Source organism: Dendrobium catenatum, unplaced genomic scaffold, assembly GCF_001605985.2.
Source record: "Dendrobium catenatum unplaced genomic scaffold, ASM160598v2 fragScaff_scaffold_1022, whole genome shotgun sequence".
In the NCBI taxonomy this organism is placed as follows: Eukaryota; Viridiplantae; Streptophyta; class Magnoliopsida; order Asparagales; family Orchidaceae; genus Dendrobium; species Dendrobium catenatum.
Window position 1 is genome coordinate 2,134,557 of NW_021319484.1, and position 18,169 is coordinate 2,152,725.

General features: G+C 35.8%; 2 protein-coding genes across 2 annotated transcripts; both read left to right on the plus strand.

The window, feature by feature from the left end:
• Nucleotides 1-699: 699 nt before the first annotated feature.
• On the plus strand, nucleotides 700-3,207 carry LOC110107067. Its single transcript, XM_020837209.2, has 3 exons — nucleotides 700-1,175; nucleotides 1,542-1,889; nucleotides 2,101-3,207. The coding sequence occupies exons 1-3, from the start codon at nucleotides 783-785 to the stop codon at nucleotides 2,719-2,721; spliced, it is 1,362 nt and encodes a 453-aa protein (XP_020692868.1). The 5' UTR covers nucleotides 700-782; the 3' UTR covers nucleotides 2,722-3,207.
• A 10,600-nt stretch (nucleotides 3,208-13,807) lies between these two features.
• On the plus strand, nucleotides 13,808-17,809 carry LOC110107062 (leucine-rich repeat receptor-like tyrosine-protein kinase PXC3). Its single transcript, XM_020837204.2, has 2 exons — nucleotides 13,808-16,644; nucleotides 17,158-17,809. The coding sequence occupies exons 1-2, from the start codon at nucleotides 14,304-14,306 to the stop codon at nucleotides 17,481-17,483; spliced, it is 2,667 nt and encodes an 888-aa protein (XP_020692863.2). The 5' UTR covers nucleotides 13,808-14,303; the 3' UTR covers nucleotides 17,484-17,809.
• Nucleotides 17,810-18,169: the final 360 nt, after the last annotated feature.

Genomic DNA, 18,169 nt, shown 5'->3' on the forward strand with positions numbered 1-18,169 from the left:
CTCCGTACCCCCATTCCCCCCCCCCCCATCCGCCCTTGATCGTCGCCTTATAGCCATTGTTGTATGTCTACATTGATGTTTGCAGACTTCATCACTCTTCTTAACATACGCCATCTTTAAAATTTTCTCTTATTGCGTGTGTTAGATCTTCGTACAAAACTACGAAGCTAAACTCTCTCTCGGTCTAATGTCGCGAATATTCTAGCATATAACAAATATGATGATCTAACATAAATGTAAAGGCACAAACTCTTCATTTTAATTTCTTCAACCAAAATTAAAAAAAAAATTACATTTTATTTATTTTTAAATTTAATAACTGATTTAAGATCTTTGTATCTTAATAAGGATAATATATTTTTTAATTTTTTTTAACCTTTATGCAATATTTAAAATATATACATCTTATTTATTTATAAGTTATTAGACTCCCCATGTGCAAAGCATCGCGCCCCATAACGAAGGCGTTGGAGTACGGTGGCCATCTCTTTCTCCGTTTGTTGCATCTTTCCCATTTTGCCCTTCCTCACACACAATAATTACAGAATGAGCCCAATGCTTTCTTTTTCTTTTTATTTGTTTATTTTTCTCGACAGTTTCTTTTCTACAGAATAAAAAAAAATAAAAAATCATGAGAGAGTTCTTTCCGTTATGTCCTAAATCTTAGTAAAAATTATATTATCATCCCATTCGCAGCAAAATGTCGTTATTACAGATCTACCCATGACGGGCATCTTCAAATAAGTTGAAGGGTTTCTCGGCGAGGAGGGTTTTGCACGGAGATGGAGAGGAAGCAAGGGTTCTTATCGGCGCTACGGGAGCTATCGCCGGGGAGGTCGAGGTCATATGGTCTGGCGATTGGCGGGGTGATCATGCCTCGCCGGAAGAACTGGCTGGAGCCGCCGCCGGTGGTGAGATCCGGTGGGGAAGCGTTGGCGCCGCTTATGGAGGGGCCGGATCCCGGCGATGGAGGTGGCGGAGGCTGTGGAGAGGGGAGGAGGGACGGTTGGGGGCAGTGGATGCGGACGCAGCTCTCCAAGGCGCCGGTGGCCAGCGGTGGCCACCGGCGGTCGGACCTTAGACTGCTGCTTGGAGTCATGGGTGCTCCCCTTGCCCCCGTTCACGTCTGCTTCGGTGAACCTCTTCCGCATTTAAGCATCAAGGATACTCCTATTGTGAGTGCTGGTCTTTTTGTATTTTGCATGTGAGAATTCAGTGGAATTCCTAACTTCTACGCATTTTTAATAGCTTTTAATCGTAATCAACCGCTTTAATTCTTGGTTGTTGGGTTGATCGTTAAATTTCGAAGCATTTGGGTCCGTTAGGTTGTCAATCTTCCCTCCTGGGTGGCTGTTGTGGGTCTGCATTTATTATTTTAGGAGAATTTGGTGTAAATATAATGTGTTTTTGTTCTAATAATGATAGCACCAATCTGAACATTTTTAATACTGCTATTTCGTCACTGTGAGATCTCACTTCTGCATCACTAACAACCAGCTGCTTTGTTCAATTTCACTAATTCCTCGTCTTTCATGTCGCAGGAAACTTCTTCTGCACAATATATACTACAACAGTACACTGCAGCATCTGGAGGAATTAAGCTTTTGAGCTCTATTCATAATTCTTATGTCATGGGGAAGATGAAGATGGTGGCATCTGAATTTGAGACATCGACAAGGGTGATGAAGAATCGAAATGCTTCAAGAGATGCAGAATCTGGTGGTTTTGTGCTTTGGCTAATGGCTCCTGAGATGTGGTATGTTGAGCTTGCAGTTGGAACCAGTAAGATCCATGCAGGATGCAACGGCAAGATAGTTTGGAGGCACACTCCCTGGCTCGGTGCTCATGCTGCCAAGGGTCCTGTTCGTCCTCTCCGTCGAGTTCTTCAGGTATATAAATCATCTAAAACTTTAAAATCCCCTTAAAATTTCCTTGCTTTGGTTGTTCATTGAAACCTGTGTGCTATATATAATTATGAATTTAATAAAAATCATTGCAATTATAGTTTTCTTTTAGCAATTTCACCAGTTATCAATATAATTCTCATATCATGTATGAAATGAAGAATTTTTTTGTTTAATTTGACAATTTTCTTTGTAGGGTCTTGATCCATTGACCACAGCTAGTATGTTTGCTAATGCACAATGTATTGGAGAGAAGACAATAAGTGGAGAGGATTGCTTCATACTTAAGCTATTTGCTGATCCACAGACACTGAAGGCAAGGAGTGAGGGGCCTTCAGAGATTATAAGGCATGTTATGTTTGGATATTTCAGTCAGAAAACTGGGCTTCTGATACACATGGAGGATTCACATCTAACTCGAATCCAGTCAAGTTCTGGTGGCGAGGCAGTGTATTGGGAGACTACCATTAGTTCATTCCTGGACGATTATCGTGCAGTTGAGGGCGTTATGATCGCTCATTGTGGTCGATCAATTGTCACTCTTTTCAGGTTTGGAGAGATGGCGATGAGTCACACGAAGACGAGGATGGAAGAAGAATGGACGATCGAGGAAGTGGCTTTCAATGTTCCCGGTCTTTCCATCGATTGCTTCATTCCGCCCGCGGATTTGAAGTGCAATTCGGTTAGTGAAACCTGCGAGCTATCGCAGAGGGAGCGGGGTAAGAGTTCTGTGCTTAGTTTTAATCGATCTAAGGTTGCAGCTGTAGAGAAGAAACAACAACATAACATCACTGATACTGTCCTGGGTATAATGTAGGACATGAATTCATTAAATTGTTTATATTCCTATTTTCCTATATCACTAACTATCATGACAGATTAGGGTTCTAGAATCTCAAAACTGAGTCCAGTTGGTTTGGAATTTTTCTTTGTGGTCTGTAAATAGGAGCATTGAGTATTCTCAGTGCTGTCTACTTGTTCATGGGAGGATTAGTTTTCAGTTTTCACCTCACTTCAATGGGATGAAGGGGGGAGTTTGATCCATTATGATTGGCCTATCAATTTGTTTTTGTTATTTTGATTTTATTTTATCTCTTTTTTGTAATATTTAATTGTTGATAGTTTTGGATTCAAAGGCTGAGGTTCAGGATTTGCCAGGTTTTCTCTCATCAACAAGCCATTGGCTTTTTCTGATCTGGTTTTGGGGCTTTGGACTAAATGTCTACTCTGCAAAAATTCTTGTAATAGAAACTCATCTTTTCATGAGATATTACTGATTTGTCTACAAATGTTTGCCTTTCAATTTCCATATTTTGGCTATTTATTGATGCTTAGATTGTATATTTGATGTTCATCTCATTATTTAATATGTTTTAGTATAGTTCCTCCTTACTTTACAGCTTCTTCACAGCATTGGATACTGGAAAAGGTACCAGGTAAGATGGTGATGTATTTGTTGTCTGGTTGTACACCTTTCATATTGTTTTGTCCCCTTACATAACATAATTATCTCCATGGCTGCTTGGCTATAAGTTCTATTTAGTAAATTTTGGAGACATTAAGGCTTCGTTTGCGACGGACGGCTTTTTTACTGCTTTCTAGTAGAAAATTTTTGTACTAGAAAGCTGCTTTAGAATCGTTTGGGATAGCGTTTGATCACTATTTTTTCGCTTCTTTCTTCATAAAACGGTAAGAAAATTATCCCCAAAAAGGCGTAAATTATAAAAACTATTTAGTAATATTTAGCCTAAATATTACAACCAAAGAGCTTTGTAGTGGAGAAATTATTCTTTGCGGACACCGGATGATGTCCAGAGACCAATAAAAATGCATCACATCACTCTTTTAATGTATCGCTGCTCGGTACTTGGTATCAGTACCCACACTTAACACTGCTCGGTACCGCGACATCCAGATGTAAAGTTGCGTCCGGCATTAATTTCTCTTTGCAGTGAGTGTGAACATTACTTGATATGTGACCAAATGCTGGAAGAGATATTGGGCATGTGAAAGGAATAATCAAAGGAAGGCTTCTATGTGTTTTCCAGTCACAATCATTGCAGGCTGTCTTCCTCTTCTTATTCCTTTTATTTTTGGCTTCTGGATTTCATACTTTTACATACTTTGTCAGGAATTGTCACTATAAAGGGTGAGTGTGGTCCTTTTTTTCATGCCACTAAGAAGCTTCCATTTACCTCTTTCAACTTCAGTTGATGGCCATATTTCATCTTTTCAAGAGCAACAGAGCTTCTTGGAACAAAAGCTTCACAGTCAATGCCTTCATTTAAGATTTTTTTTTTTTGTGAAATAATTTAATTATTATTAATTGATTATATTCAAATTTTTAACCAAACATATAATATTTTTTATATTATTTTAAAAACAATATTATATATAATGTAATTATTTTTAATATTGATTTTTATTTCAGTTTCAATAAAATATTATTAAAAATGAAGTCCTATCTATGCAATAATCTGAAAAAAGAAAAAAATATATATAAATGTCCATTTTTATGTCTAAGAAGAAACTTTAGAAATTTAATGCAATAATAATTCTAAGTAAAATTTATAGTAAAAATTGGAAAACATCATAAATGCATCTGGCCTTTTTGATGACCATCCAAAGCATCTACAGCTACCAATTTTTTTTTAATTAAATAATCGAGAGAAGAGACTCTAACTGTATTAAAAATAGAAAAATTATTACATATAAAATTCTGAATTATCAGCCTGCAAAAACTTTAAAAAGCGGTAAGAAAATTGTGTCAAACGAAATCTAAGTCTTTTATATAGTCGATGACCATTTTGATTATTCATGAAGAGTCAATGGACCATTTTGATTCTGATCTGTAATAATTATTAATTAGTAAGCATTAAATTTTACAACTTTATTAATATATATTATTAGTTTAATTAAAAATATGAATTAACCAAATTTTTTTACTTACAATTTCAGGAAATTATTGCAGATGTAATTAATGTACAGCTTGAATATGGCAGTCAACCTCAGCAGGAGCTTGGGCATTAAAGGCTTTAGTCCCCACTGCACAAGCTGTGTAGTTGCATGTGAGCTTCCAACATTCTTTGTTTCCATTAAAGACATTCCTTTCTACTCTTCTCCTCAACAATAAATCAAAATATTCAGATAATAATTAGCTTTCAAAAAAAGTTTTTTTTTTTTTTTGCCTTTATGATAGTAGCAATTAATGACATTGGCATTATTCTCGCCATATGCTACCTTCAAACTTTCATGAAAAATATAATTTTCTTCATTGAGTTTAATTTTTATTTTTGATAGTTTGGCAATTAGAGAGAGAGAGAGAGGGAGAGAGATTCATTCTCTTAGATGAGTAAATATTAGGCTACAAGTTAAGCAGGTGCATGGTTATGTTTGAGCGCGTTTACTATCAGCTTGTTCAAGTTCGATTTCAGCTGTGTTAAAGCTTGATTTGTTTAAAATGTTCGAGTTTGATTCATTTTGTGCTTATAGAGCTTTAAGCAAATGAGTATTATCAAGCTATAAACAAGCTTTATTTTTTAGATGTTCTTTAGCTTAACAGATGAGCCATGTTGAACATACTAACAGAAAATTATCATAGATCGAGCATATTTGTGAATATATCTAACAGTGTTTTACAGCTACCAACGATCTTGTTCTCGAATGTATCGAGTGAGTATTTTTAAGCTACTAAAGGAGTCCGATCATGAACAAACTAGTTTAGAAAATGATTCTTTATATAAATAAATTTGTTCATAAACACTGTAAATAAGCAATCTAGTGAACAAGAACAAATACCTCTTGTTCATAAATAAATTCATTCTAATGAAATGATATGACATAAAAATTGAAATTAATATTTCATAAAAATAAAATTATTTTATTAAAATAAAATTAAAAATTATGATAAAATATATCAAATAAAGATTTAAGCTAATCATAAAAATGTATTTATTTCCAAACAAAAATGAATCAAGCTTTTTAATGAGCTTTTTTCTTGAGCTTGTTCATGAACTTTAAATAATAGTTTTCATAAACAAAAAATGAGCTGAATACATTGTTGTTCAAGCTTGTTTACTACCGAGTATTTAAAAAATATTCAAACTTGTTTGATTACTTAATCAAATGATCGCAAATGATATATAATTGAACCGAATCACGAGTAGCTTATCTAACACTTGGTTCATTTATAGTCCTAGTAAATAATTTGAACATATCACACATAATGTGTATGGATTCATATCATGAGCAAGATCCTTCGAAGGCCCAGACAGACAACCATGAGTTTGCTTAAGCAGGCCTTAGTTGGGCCGTGTTTAGATGGCCCATAAACTGATTGCTGTGAAAAATCTTGTTCCCAGCCCAGAACTTTCATTCGTCTAAGCAATACCTTTAGCCCATAGAGCATTTAAACGGGCTGTAGTGGCTTGGATGGGCTAACACATAGTTTTTTTTTTTGTCCTTTTATGAGTTGGTTTTAGACGGGCTATTTCGTAAATGGCATAGTTATTAAAAGCTCACAGATGATTGAAATTCGAGATAAAATTTGAAGAAAATATAAACTTCAAACTTGTCACAATAATGAGTAGAGTAAATTAAGGTGAAATAAATGATATAATAATAAATTATTTGATTTGTGTTAGTTTTGTGTGGAATCTATCATGCTGATCAATCGAGTTGTGCTACAGCCTCAAACCTCAATTCAACTGGTCGAGCTCGTCGGAGATCCTCCTCCTGATTGGGTTTTAGGTGCTTTGTATATGAATTTTTTTGGTACAGTCATACAACGTTGTGTACCCGAACATTGTAAAGTTGTATAATTTGCTTGGAGATAGACATAGGGTAGAGCATTGTGGTGTTCCAAACCCCGGAGCCGCATCACTCCAGATCCTGACATTGCGGTGCTGTTAGACAGACATGATACAGAGAGTTGAACTCGGTGGTGCTCTAAGCTTGGCGCTGCAGTATGAGGTGGGCTATGTAGTTTTTTTTTTCTACTTTTTCATGAGGGTTGCGCCTTTTGGTAATTTAATTTATATTTCTCTTTGTTTATTTTTAAAAGAATAGTACAACAAAGAAGGAGACAAGGAGAGAGTCAGAAAGAAGAGAGATCTATACTATTTCTCCAAAAAATTTATAGTAAATTTTTTGGCATGGTGTGGCTCTGTGATTTTTTCTGGTTTCAAGTTTTTCCAAATTAAATAATAGTGCTCTTTATTTCCGCTGCACTTTCTCATTCTTGTTTGTGTATGCTACGTAGTGGTTTATTTCCTCAACAATTTGTAGCTTCATATGTTTGGAAATTTTTATATATGGGCCTATATATTTATACATATAAATAAAATATTATACATTAGACTCTAGCTAACATTGAGCCAATTAAATTTGTGATATATTTAAGGATTAAATTATTTTGGGTTTATGTGGCATCTCAATTAAATTTGTATGGAAATAATTATTTGTGTAGAGACAAAGTATTTGTTTTATTTTAATGATCGGCTGAAATAAAAATAAATATACTTGAAGTATAAAAAGGTCATGATCCTCAGTTTAAGTGGTAAAGTTCTCATTTCCCTCATTTCTCATCTTGAGTGAAAAGAAGAGGTCTCTCATCTCTTGGAGAACGCCGCTTCAAACGTGAAAGATCGAAGACATCACTTCTGCATTTTATTAAATTCAGGTACGCTTCAAATAATTTTTCTCGATGATTTGACATGTCTTTCATAAACGATGAAATTATTTTTCCGTCTCATTTAAATCATAACATCATATTATTTCATTTCTTATGTGGCACGAACTCTTTTGTCACACCATTGGCTATGTGTCATCCAATATAATAGAGATTAAAAAAAAAAAAAAAACTTTATCAATTTGATAGCCCCATATAACCATCAAGAGTAGCCTCACCTTATTTGTTTTATCTTGGTTGATATTATGTAGAAATGATCAGCCCTCTAAATGGGAAGTAACATTGAATCATTTAATATAAGGATAAGTGGTCTGCCCCTTCTATATGGGATCTAGCATGTCTGACAAATTCAAGGGCTTATCTATATAGTTGATAAGTCACAAAAAGTTGGCTTGACGGAGTATGAATCTCGAGGTATATTTCAATTGAAAACTTTTAAAATTAAATACGGGGCCATCTGAACTCTGATCGCAACAAAGTTAAAGTGAAATTAAACGTCCCGGCAAGAGGAACCCAACAACATCAAAAATGGTTTAATTCAAGCTCAAATGCACCTCAATCAATAGCCTAAAGCATATTTGATAGTTTTAGAATATTAATTAGGTGACTAAATGATATTCAAATATCAATCTTATAATCGAATCGAGCGGCTCGACGAGAAGATTCCATCGAGCCCAAGATTGCTTAATTTTAATGACATTAAGGAACTTAAATGATGAACGAATAATTTATGATTGAGGGAATCAATATGAGGCATCCAATGGAGCACTCAAAATTTGTCATGTATATTCTCCATATTTACGAAGCATGTCACTCTCAAAATCTATAAATAAATCATCTCCCTCTACATGAGGGGTATATTTTGGGGACTTGGACCTTGGGCTAAAGACTCAAGGGAGCTCTAAGCTTTGAAGCTTGAAGAATCCCAACGCTCCACTAAGTAGCACTGCCGTCGAACCCTTGCAAATCAACTATGGTCCTTCTGGCCTCCATTGCCGATGAATTATGGTCCCTCCGACCTCAATTGTCTGACTATGGTCTTAGACCTTGGCCACTCAATTATGATTCCTAACCTTAATCGCCGGACTATAGTCCCACAAACCACAGTCGACCATCTGCAGCCCTACTGACCAAACGAACAGGCTAACGTTCTCTTGAGAACAGCTATGTCATTGTACTCAACCAACTCTAATAATTTAATTTCCTCTATATGATGCATATTTTCTACATTAAACTAATGTCTTCTCCCGCAAAAATATATCATTTGTAATCAATGACAAATACTAGTGGGATCATTTTGCTGGGTCAAACATCATAGTTTTTTTTTTCCTTTTTTGGGATTTGTACATAAAAAATGACTCCTCTTATGATTGATGCTCTCATTTCTATTTTATGTATGTGTATCGGTGCTCCTTCGGAGGCCCACACAAACATCATAGTTTTTTTTTCCTTTTTTGGGATTTGTACATAAAAAATGACGTCTCTTATGATTGATGCTCCCATTTCTCTTTTATGTATGTGTATTGGATCTTTTTACAAAATTAGGACGTTAAACTTTTTATTTCTCTGATTGCATGAATATTCCGACATGCAACAATAAATCAACATGATAAGATAATTGTTTAGATTAGAAATTTGAGAAATTCAAACTTGATATACTTCTCAAAGAAAAAAAAAATATAATCAAAATTTATTTTAAGAATTTGATAATAAATTTGAAAATTTTATTAATAAAATAAAGCAACACCTACTTTAAAAAACTAGGGATGCTAACAAGATGCACCAAAAAAGTGTACTAAATGATGAATAAATAATTTTGTAACAATTCAATTTTAAAATTTTAATTTTTATTAAAGTGTATTTTATATATTTACTAAAAATTAGATGACACATAGTTCTAATTTATCACTAAATAAGATATTAATAAGAACTATGGGAATAGAATAATGCATCATTAATATTAAATAAATAAATAATATACATATAAATTCAAATATTTATCAAAAATATCAACTCAAAGTATATAGTATATTTTAAGCATTTTTCTCACTTTTTTACTTTTTAGACCACAATCACAATTTTATTTAGTTGCTGATTCCTTATTACGTTCTCGTTGCTTTTTTTAATTTTTTTTAAAGTGAAAAGCTATTAATGCATAATAGCTTTTAGAAAACACTTATTCAAAAATTATAAAGTTATTAATCATCCAAAAATAATAAGCTAACAAGTCTAGCATTTGTGCCTATATTTAAAAAAAATATATAAAAAAGATTGAATTTTAACTTGAAATTAAAGTGAGGGTTGAAGAATTAAAATAAAAAAATATTAATTTTATAAGTAATTAAAATTTATAAATAGTTTGACTACAATGTTCAATTCCAGCTTTCCATTATATATGCCTCTAACAACCATCTAGAATGGTGTATGCTTTGAGATCAATTAAGAAAGATTGAGACATCTAATTTCCCTTGGATTGTCATGAGATATTTTAATTGTTGTTATTTTTCATCTGAGAAGATTGGTGGGAATACTATCTCACAAAATCACCTTTTGGACTTTAATTCATGGTTTTCGATAATAATATTCTTGATATCCTTTTGGTAGGTGTAAATTTATATTATTTAATCAGGGGATTATTAATTCAATCCACATCAGGTTGGATCATGCTCTTGTTAATGAGGAATGGCTTTCAATTTTTTCCCAATTCTTACTTCTCTGTGCAAAGTCCCTCTTGTTCGGATCATTTTCCTATTGTTCTCCGATCCGCTCTAACATTAACGGCAATACTCAGCATAGGTTCTTATTCCAAAATTACTAGACTAATATTGATAGTTAATGGAGCACTGTTATCAATGTTTTTGCTTAGCCTTCTCTTGGAAACCCTATTAGTGATTTTTATAGTAAGGTTAAAAAGTTGAAATGGGCCATTAAGTCTAAATCTTGGGCAAACTCAAATTCTATCAAAGCCCATCTTTCCGAGCTTCATTGCTTTTAGACAGATTATTTAAACAAGCTCTCTACCACCCCTTTGGATCCTCAATTGAATGGCCAATTGAAACTTGTCAATCTTCAAATATCTGAATTTACATCTCACCTAGCTTCCTGGGTTATCCAAAGAGCAAAAGCTAAATGGCAATCCCATGGAGAGGATGATCTTAAGTTTCTATACTCTAAGATTTGCACCCGAAAAAAAACATGAATAATGGGGTTTTTTGGATCTAATTCCTCTCGTGATGCTGCTGTTAATGGTATCATCAACCATTTCCACTCCCTCTTTAACAACTATCCTCCCTCATCTGCTGATTTGACGAGCTTTTCTCTTGAAAATATTCTCCCTGATAGCTTGGCACAGTTCCTCTCTATGCTTATTTCTAATGAAGAATCAAGAAAGCTATTTTTTCTAGTTCTTTCTCCTCTGCCCCTAGCCCAAATGGATTCAATTGCCATTTTTACAAATCGGGTTGGCACATTTTAGGTCCAGTGGTTTGTCATGCTATTAAATCCTTTTTCTATAAATCATATTTAACTAAGGGTGTTAAGGCTATTGCTATAGCTATTATCCCTGAACCAAATCATGTCAGCTCCATATGAGATTTTAGGCCAATTGCTTTATGCAACACCTTCTATAAAATTATTTCAAAAAATTTAGCCGCTAGGCTTAAGCCTCTAATGCCCATGCTTATTGCTGACAATCAAATGAGTTTTGTTAAGTTTAGAATTTCCACAGATAATATTATCCTTGCTAAAGAGCTCTTGTCCAATTTTAATAAGAGATGTAATTTGAAAGATTTTTGTGCCAAATTTTATATCAGGAAAGCATTTAACATGATTTCGAGAGAGTTCTTACTTGCTAGGCTTCGCCAAAAAGGCATTCCCCCAAGTTCATCCAATGGATCAAGGTTTGCATTTCAAATGTTCATTTCTCTATCTCTATAGATGGAGCCCTTAAGGGGGTTTTTCCTTCGTTGAATGGCTTAAGACAGGGGTGCCCTCTCAGTTCTTACATCTTCTATTTTGTGATGGATGCTTTCTCCTCTCTATTGAATATTGATAACTTTGAGGTTTTATCTGTTTATGGTTCCAAAATTTCACATCTAATATATGTATATGACATACTTATTTTTGGGAAAGCTATTGTTCTCAATTGTTCCTCTTTGAATCAAGTTTTGAATACTTTTACCACTGCCTCTAGTTTTCATATAAATTATGATAAGAGCTTCATTCTCATCTCTGCCTGTTTGGACAACCCGACCGTAATTTGTGATGCCATGCATTTTTTTATCAGAGCAAAAAAACTTACCTTGGAATTCTTATTGGCATTAACAGATGCAAAATTGTTGATTTCTCTCTTCTTGAATCCATTACTTGCAAGATGTATGGTTGCAAGTCTAACCTCCTTTCTCTTGCAAGTCACTTATAGTTTGTGAAATTTACTATACTTAACTCTATTGCTTATTGGATTAGAGGATACATTTCTCCTAAAACTATCATCAAACACATTAAAAAGGTTTCTTTTAAATTTTTTACTTTTTGGAGATTGCTCTGCCGGTGCTAAACTTCATATGACCTCTTGGTACAACATATGTAAGCCTAAAGATAAAGGGGGTCTTGGTGTACCTTCCATCACTGCTCTTCAATTCAGTACAAAATGTCATCTCATCAGGAGGATTTATAATCAGGCTTCTCTCCTATCTAATTGGTTATTTCATAGATACACTTCACCTTGGAGACCTAGTCACCCTCTAGCACTAGGTTTTAGAAGTCTGTTTGTAAAACTGCGAACAAAGCAAGGAGCTCTTTTAACTTCAAGATTAATTTCACTTTCCCCATCTCTCTTTTTTGGGATCATCGGTGTAATGATTTGAACATTCATGAAATCCCTTCTCTTCAATCTCTTAAATTATCTTCCCTCTCTAATATGAGGCTGAAAGACTTTATTTCTAATTCTTCATGGAGCTCGCCTGACTTTATTCACCAATCACTATCTTATGTTGTTTGTTCTTCTGTTATTTATGAATGCTCAGAGAACTGCTGTTTATGGAAGAATAACTTCTCTGGGCTTTTAGTGATTATATGACTAAATTTTATAATGATCATCCCTTTTGTTCATGGGCTCGTCTTATTTGGCATAAACATCATGCGCAGGTATTCAATTTTTTTTTTTGTTGGTGCTGGTGGTCAGGCTGAAACCTCAGATGCTCTTATAAAATATAATATTGTTGTGGATAGGAGCTTCTCTCTTTGACAGACTAACTTAGAAAGTACTTCCCACTTTTCTTTTGAGTGTGACTACTATTTCTCTGTTATTTCTGGCATCATCTCGGGTGCAAGTACCATTTATTTTAGACCTACTCTACAACAATTGCTTGGTTGGATTCTTGATAATAATGATTTTAACTCAGACTCTATAAACCTCTTCCTCCTCCTCTCTTGCTGTTTGGTTTACTCTTTATGGTGTGAAAGGAATGAAGGAGGTTTGGTGGTCATGCTAATAGCAGTTCTACTCTTTGCCACATGATCAATAAATCAATTATCTCTAAAATCTGCAAATGGAAGAATAAGGAAAAAATTTTACCTCTGCTTTGATGCTTTTGGTGGTTCTCTCTTTTGAGATTTCTTCTGTGCTTTTTTTTCTTTGGTCTATCTTCAAATTGCTTCTCCTTTGCATTGTGTGCTGCTGTGACTGTTTGGCCTTTCTGTCATTTAGAGGTTGGATTTCTTTTTGTTGGGAAGGTGTCTGTTTTTGATTGAGATGTTTCATTGCCTAGGTTTTTGGATGGTTCAATTTTTGTTAGGGGCGATGATGATGGGGTAGTTTCCCTCTCTCCCCTAGGTCGGCGATTCTATGCAACTTTTTTTCTATTGTGATGACAGTTCTCGCAACCGGGGACAATTTTGATTTTGAGGACGCTACTCCACTTTCCTGAGCTCATGCTTTCAACTTGATACTTCTTGTTCTCCTTTTGACATGTGTATTTTTAAACTTTTTTTTGATGATTTATTTATGTTTTTCTTTTCTTGTAACTAATTTTACTTAATAAAAATTAGGCTCCGCCCTTATTATTATTTTTTTAAAAGTTATAAATGAAATTGCTTCCTTCCCTTTTAAAAAAATATTGATTTAAAATCTTAATATCTACTTATATTTTATTAAGACTGCTGTGCCAGTGAATTTATTCCTTTATTCTCCCAAAAAAAAAAAAAAAAATTCCGTTCACCGCTGCTCCTTGATCTCTCGACATTTGGCGTCCCTAAAAAAAGCTTTCCTTTTCGTGATTGGGCAAAGGAAAAGAGGCCCAGAAAAGCTATTATGCTATGGGCAATGGTGGGCAGACAAGGACGTCAAGTCATTCTGCAGTAGCTCTCTCCCTCTTCTTCAGCGCCCCACCGCTATTTCTGCTTCTAAAATACTTGAAACGAGATTCTTGTGATCTCACTCCAAACCTCTGGGTGCCATTACTGCTCTGGTTCTCACCTTCTTAGCCTAACTCTTTTGAAGAAAAGAAGATTTTTTGTGTTGATTGTGGAGAGAAAGGCGAATCTTTGGGGCCGTTTATTTCCTGCTAATCTCTTTCCCTTTCAAGAAAGACTGAGAAATCCACTGGTTTCTACACCAAAATCTCAATGGACAAAAAGATGATATGTCCTTGATTTTTTGAAGCTGAGTAAAGGGAGGAGGCGGTGGGTGGTGAGCTAGCGAAGTTTTGAACATGGGATCTCTTATACCCTCCTTCTACTCCCTTTTGATGGCTAGTTTTCTTCTTTTGACTTCTATGGCGGAGCTTCCTGATGATGCTCCCATGGCGGCGCTCAAGAAAGAGCTTCATGGTGTGGGATGGATTTTTCAGGGGTCCAACTATTGTTCATGGGTTGGGGTCACTTGCAACCCTCTGAATCTTTCCGTGGAAGCACTTGAACTCCCTCGCCACGGTCTTAAAGGTAACATTTCCGGCATTTCTGAGCTAAAATCTATAAAAAGGTTGGATCTTTCTGGCAATCTTTTTCATGGGTTCATTCCTCCCTCACTTGGAAGCCTCTCCGGGCTTGAGCTCCTGGATTTGTCTGGGAACAAGTTTGAAGGATTGATTCCTTCATCTCTGGGCAGTCTCGGGAGCCTAAAATCATTAAACTTATCAAATAACTTTCTTATTGGTGGAATACCCAATGAGTTGAAGAATCTAGAGAGGTTGCAGGAGTTTCAAATTTCTGGAAATAATCTCAATGGCTCTATACCTGAGTGGATTGGGGAGCTATCCGGTTTAAGGGTCTTTTCTGCGTATGAAAATCATCTGTTTGGTAAAATTCCTGAGAACCTCGGCACAGTTTCAGAGTTGGAACTGCTTAATCTTCACTCCAACCGGCTCGTAGGTGTTATTCCCGAGAGCATTTTCTCCTCAGGAAAACTTCAAGTTCTTGTTCTCACTCTGAACCAATTGACTGGAAGCATTCCAGAATCAGTTGGGAAATGCAAGAGCCTTTCAAGTCTAAGGATTGGCAATAATAAGCTAGTTGGAAGTGTTCCTCCGTCAATAGGCAACATTAGTAGCCTTACTTATTTTGAGGCAAATAATAACCATCTCTCCGGTGAGCTGCCTGTGGAGTTTGCGCAGTGCTCCAACCTTACTTTATTGAACTTGGCTTCGAATGGTTTATCAGGATTTGTGCCGATAGAGCTTGGTGATCTCAAGAACCTTCAGGAGTTCATAGTATCAGATAACAATCTCACTGGCGAAGTGCCCAGATCTTTGTTGAAGTGTAGGAACCTTAGTAAGCTTGATCTAAGCAATAACAGATTCAATGGGAGCTTACCACAGAATATTTGCAGCACATCGAGGTTGCAGTTTCTTCTTCTTGGTCAGAATTCTATAGGTGGGGAGATACCTCCAGTGATTGGAGACTGTGTGAGACTGCTTGAGTTGCAGTTGGGCGGTAATTATTTGACCGGTGGAATTCCGCCGGAGATCGGAAGGATCAAGAACTTGCAGATAGCTCTAAATCTTAGCTTCAATCACCTCCATGGCAATTTGCCCCATGAGCTGGGGAAGCTTGACAAGCTGGTTTCATTGGATGTATCTAACAACCAGCTATCTGGAATTATTCCTTTTGAATTCAAGGGTATGCTGAGTCTAATAGAGGTTAATTTCTCTAATAACCAGTTAACTGGTTCAGTGCCAATTTTTGCTCCATTTCAGAAGAGCCCTCCTTCAAGCTTTTTAGGAAACAAAGATCTTTGTGGTGATCCTTTGATTACTAGTTGCACTTCTGTTTCTGATACTGCAAATGAAAATAATCACCACAAATCTTCATACAAGATGGTTCTTGCTGTAATTGGGTCTGGTCTAGCTGTTTTTATCACAGTTTCAGTAGTTGTGATCCTGTTCACAATCAGAGAAAGACAGGAAATGAAAGCAAAATCAAGTGAGTTATGTGATGAAGAAATACCTGTTGCTTCTCCACTAGTGATAACTGGAAATGTTTTTGTTGATAGCCTCAAACAAGCTGTGGACTTTGATAGTGTTGTAAAAGCTACTATGAAAGATACAAATAAGCAAAGTAATGGAACTTTCAGTACCGCTTATAAGGCAATCATGCCTTCAGGGCTTGTTCTTTCAGTGAAAAAACTCAAGTCCGTGGATAGAACTGTTGTGAATCACCGGAACAAAATGATAAGGGAGTTAGAGAGATTTGGAAATCTCATTCATCCTAATCTAATGAGACCTATTGGTTATGTGATATATGAAGATGTAGCTCTTCTCCTTCACCCTCACTTAGTTAATGGGACATTGGCACAGCTTCTTCATGAATCTCCTAAAGATGAGTATGAGCCAGATTGGCCTCGAAGACTTTCAATTGCCATTAGTGTTGCAGAAGGTTTAGCTTTTCTCCATCAAGTTGCCATTATTCACTTGGATATCTCATCTTGCAATATCTTCTTGGACGCACATTATAATGCTTTGCTGGGGGAGATTGAGATTTCAAGGCTTTTGGACCCATTGAAAGGAACTGCAAGTATTAGTGCAGTGGCTGGCTCTTTTGGCTATATCCCTCCAGGTAAAACCTGCTTCTTCATTCCCTTCTACTCTGTAGCCTATTATTATATGAAAATTTACTTATAATTTCAATCATTTGATCTAACACCCCACAATATCTCTAAACAGTACTGTAGAGTGTAACAATAGGTGAAATACTAGCTGCTGTAGATCCCACCATAGCCTGCATTCTTTCCATCATTTGCATCATCATACACAAGTAGGAACTGATGCTGCTAATGTAATGTCAGGGAATTTAATGTGAATGCAGCATCTAATAATTTAAAAATTCAATAAAGATTAAAGACATAGTTATAGAGCCAAACCAAATAAATCCTTCATTGGAATGTTTATGTTAGTAATGCTCCCCGTACTATTAAGAGGTACTTTGGGGTGTTACATTTGATGCATGGTTTGTTGTTCTTCATTAATGTTCCTCATCCTCTACAATTCAAAAAGCCTTCATATGTGGAGCTGAATGATCATGCCATTCCTTCTTCCGACAGATGCTAACTGCTTGTAACATTTCTTTCAGAATATGCTTATACAATGCAAGTTACAGCTCCAGGAAATGTCTATAGCTTTGGCGTCGTTCTTCTTGAGATCTTAACAACCCGGCTGCCGGTAGATGAGGTATTTGGTGAAGGTGTAGATCTTGTTAAATGGGTTCACGGTGCGCCGGGGAGGGGCGAAACGCCTGAGCAGATAATGGATGCTAGGCTCAGCACCGTCTCCTTCGCATGGAGGAAACAAATGCTTGCAATGCTGAAGGTCGCCTTGCTGTGCACTGATACCTTTCCTTCAAAGCGACCGAAGATGAAGAAAGTGGTGGAGATGCTTTTTGAGGTGAAGCAAAGTTAGATCTTTATATCTTTATCAGATATTTTGCTTAACTTGATTGCTGTTCCAAGCCTCTGGTTCTATGGCTTCACAACTGGGGTGCCTGAATTTCAAGTGAGTTCTTATGGTTCCAAATCTCTCTCTCTATAAATATATATATGGATGCTTTGTATATCAATGAAGGATTGCTAGGCAAGGTTGCCTCTTTAATTTTGCTAATGTGGAATCTGATTTAGGTGTTTGGCTTGTTGTATGATAAACTACTTTCTACAGGTCAAGCATGCAAATTTTTCCTTTTTTTCTTGATGTTGAGTTCTGAAATAGCATACTTGGGACTTTTATTTTTAGATTCTAGCTATTGAAGTCTATCAAGGGAGAAATTATTTTGTGGGGACGTCGAACACAATTTACCGTTTGTAGACTAATCAAAATGCGTCACGTTAGCAGTACCGAGCCAGGCACCGAGTAGGGGGTGACGTGATGCATTCTAATTGGGCTCTGGACGTCGTTCGGCATCGAATTTCTCCTATTAAGGATTGCTTGGAGAAGTTTTTTTTTTCATAGTTTTGCTTTTCAGGCAGCTGTCACACTTGTGTTTGGCTAAACTCTTTAGCTTTTTTTTTCATATGGGAAAAGTCTATAATTTTTAGAACAACTTTTGAAAAAGCTTTTTTTTTTTTCTCATGATAGTTTTAAAGCTACTTTTA

Coding starts and splice junctions, on each gene's coding strand:
- LOC110107062 (XM_020837204.2), top strand. CDS start 14,304: ATGGGATCTCTTATACCCTCCTTCTACTCCCTTTTGATGGCTAGTTTT. Junction 16,645..17,157: donor TTTTGGCTATATCCCTCCAG/GTAAAACCTGCT, acceptor CATTTCTTTCAG/AATATGCTTATACAATGCAA.
- LOC110107067 (XM_020837209.2), top strand. CDS start 783: ATGGAGAGGAAGCAAGGGTTCTTATCGGCGCTACGGGAGCTATCGCCG. Junction 1,176..1,541: donor GCATCAAGGATACTCCTATT/GTGAGTGCTGGT, acceptor TTCATGTCGCAG/GAAACTTCTTCTGCACAATA. Junction 1,890..2,100: donor CTCTCCGTCGAGTTCTTCAG/GTATATAAATCA, acceptor TTTTCTTTGTAG/GGTCTTGATCCATTGACCAC.